The sequence below is a fragment of the Aptenodytes forsteri genome, unplaced genomic scaffold, assembly GCF_000699145.1.
Source record: "Aptenodytes forsteri isolate BGI_AS27 unplaced genomic scaffold, ASM69914v1 Scaffold535, whole genome shotgun sequence".
Lineage (NCBI taxonomy): Eukaryota > Metazoa > Chordata > Aves > Sphenisciformes > Spheniscidae > Aptenodytes > Aptenodytes forsteri.
Window position 1 is genome coordinate 848,293 of NW_008795855.1, and position 2,531 is coordinate 850,823.

The following is a 2,531-nucleotide window of genomic DNA, read 5'->3' on the forward strand; positions in this document are numbered from 1 at the left end:
GGGGCTGCAGCAGCCCGGCTGCCGCCTGCGCATCCTGCAGTGAGTGGCCCCGGCACCCCCGGGCATCCCCCCGGCATCCCACGGGCATCTCCCAGGCGGCCAAACCCACGGGGTGGAGTGGAGGGCTGGGGAGGTACCCCAAAAAAGTCCCTCCAGGGTGGCATTGTCCCTCTGTTCCACTCTCCCAGGGTGAGGAGCTCGAAAGCAGTGGCACCGGGGTGGGGACCGTCACCATGGTGGGGTGGCACCGGGGGGGCCCTTGGGCTGGCTCTGAGTGTCTTTCCCGTGGGTCTCCGGCAGGCTGTGGTACTCCCGCCTCACCAGCGCCTGCTGTGAGGACCTCGCCACCGTGCTGGGCACCAGCCCGCGCTTGGAGGAGCTGGATTTGTCCTTCAGCGAGGGGCTGCGCGATGCTGGCATGCAGCTGCTGTGCAAGGGGCTCCAGCGCCGTGCCTGCCAGCTGCAGACGCTGCGGTAAGGGGCCGCAGGGCCGGCGTTCCCTCCATCCCACCCGGAGCAGCTCACCAACCGGCCGGTCAAACCCCGCATCCCTGTTTGCCTTGGTCCTGCAGGCTGGGGAGCTGCCGGCTGACCGGCGCCTGCTGCCGAGCCCTGGCCACCCGGCTGGTGGAGAGCCCCCACCTCACCTGCCTGGACCTGAGCGACAATGAGCTGGGAGCCGACGGCGTCCTGCAGCTCTGCCAGCAGCTCCGGCATCCTGCCTGCCCACTGCGGGCACTGGGGTAAGGTGCCTGGCACGTCCCCCTTATGTCCCCGGCATCCCCGCGCTGGCACCCCAGGGTCGGATGCTGCGGCACAGGGAGGGGGATACCAGCATCCCGGCGCCCAGGAGAGCCGAGGGTGGTTTAACGGCGCTTCTCCTTTCCTCCCTCTATTTAAAGACTGAGCACGTCCGGGTTAAGCGAGGAAGCGCTGCAGGAGCTGGCCGCCCTGCGGGCACTGAAGCCCGACTTGAAGATCGGGAACCTCCTCAAGCAGGACGTGCCACAGGCGGGGGCCATGGCCCGGCTGCCCTTCCACGGGGGCCTGCGGCGCGTGGAGGCCAGGAGGCAGGAAGGCGCTCCCCTCCTTTAGGAGAGGTCCTTGCAACAACCGGAGCCATTTCTAGCCCAGTTCTCGGTGCTGCTGAAGGCGAGGGGGAAGCCTCCCGGGGTTTGAGCCCGCCCCACGCGTGGGGGGACAGGGGAGGAGGTCCTGCCTGCATCTGCTGGGGGTCAGGGCAGAGCCGGTCCAGGTCCTTCCCTCTCCCGTTTCCCCACGCGTGTCGGTGGGAATAGTTGTGTGGGTGTTTGCCGATGCCAAATAAAGGCCCCGGGGCCAGTCCCAGGAATCCCCCTGTGCTCTTCCCCATTCTGCCCCCCTGTCCCCGCCATGCCCAGGGACGCATCTGTGGGTCCAGCTCCTGCCCCAAGTCTCCAAGGGATGGCTGATGTACCCGGGAGCAAGGTGCCAGCCCTGGAAGTGAGTCTCCAGACAGTTTTGGGTTTTAATAGAGAAAAAAAAAGGAGAAATTCAAAGTGAAATTAAAAAATAATCCCAGCGGCGCTGCTCGCGGGAGGGACACGGGAGCCGTTTTGCTGCTGTGCTGTGGTCCTTGGGCAGGGAGAGGTGACCTCCGTGGCCAGGGCCACCCCTTCTTGGGGACAGAGGCCCACCACCCTGCACGCGTGTCCCCAGGGACTCCGGTGGTGTGGCCGGGGCATCCTCACAGCACCGTCCCCAGGGTGCTGATGCCAACATCGTCGTAGTCTGTCCCCCCCGGGGGCTGTGCCGGGGGGTCTCTTGTGGCTCCTGGGGGACTTGGCGAGGGGCAGCTCCCACCTTAGGGGACAGCAAAGGCTGGTGCCTTGGAGGGGGGGCTGCTTCATGTCCCTCCTGCCAGACCCCGGCTGGGGTCTTGCCGCAGCCCCCATAGATTCGCTGCCTGCTCCCTGCCCGCCACCGCAGCCAAAGCCCCCCCCCAGAGGTGGCTCTCCAGGGGACAGGGCGGCTGCGGCCCCTCTTACCTGTGGGTGGGACACAGCCCCAGCTCCTCTGTGCCACCCCCTCAGAGATGTCCCCAGCGCCGGGAGCGGGGGACTCCTCCGGCACGGCTGTGGCATCGTCATAGCCATCCGGGGGGCCGTGCTGGGCAGGGGAGTCTGGGACAGGCACGGGGGTGGACAGGAATGAACCGGAGCCCGTGGCAGGGGTCTGGCTGTGCCACCCCCCTCCGGCCACGCCACCGGGGATGTCCTGGTGGCACCGGGGCTGCAAGCTCTCAGCCAGGGCTGCAGCAGGGATTAATCAGCAGGGAAAGGTTGATGCTTCGCTGCATGCTAACGAGAGCCGCAGCTGAGCTGGGCTCGCCCGGGCGAGGAGGGGCCGTGTCCCCTTGGCTCCCCAGCCCCAGCGCCTGGCCACCTCCCCTCTCCCCGGGTCTCCCCACCAGGTTCCTGCCCCCGTGCCCCTACCTGGGGCTGCCTTGGGGTCACTCTCCTCCATGCTGCCCTCGCTGTAATACGGCAGCT

General features: G+C 67.6%; 1 protein-coding gene across 1 annotated transcript in view; it reads left to right on the forward strand.

Moving 5' to 3' along the window:
• LOC103902643 (NACHT, LRR and PYD domains-containing protein 12-like) overlaps positions 1–1,095 on the forward strand; it is a 5,253-nt gene extending 4,158 nt beyond the window's left edge. The window contains 4 exon segments of the mRNA XM_009283725.1: positions 11–39; positions 301–474; positions 573–743; positions 903–1,095. Of these exon segments, the coding sequence (XP_009282000.1) occupies positions 11–39; positions 301–474; positions 573–743; positions 903–1,095 (567 nt within the window).
• Positions 1,096–2,531: the final 1,436 nt, after the last annotated feature.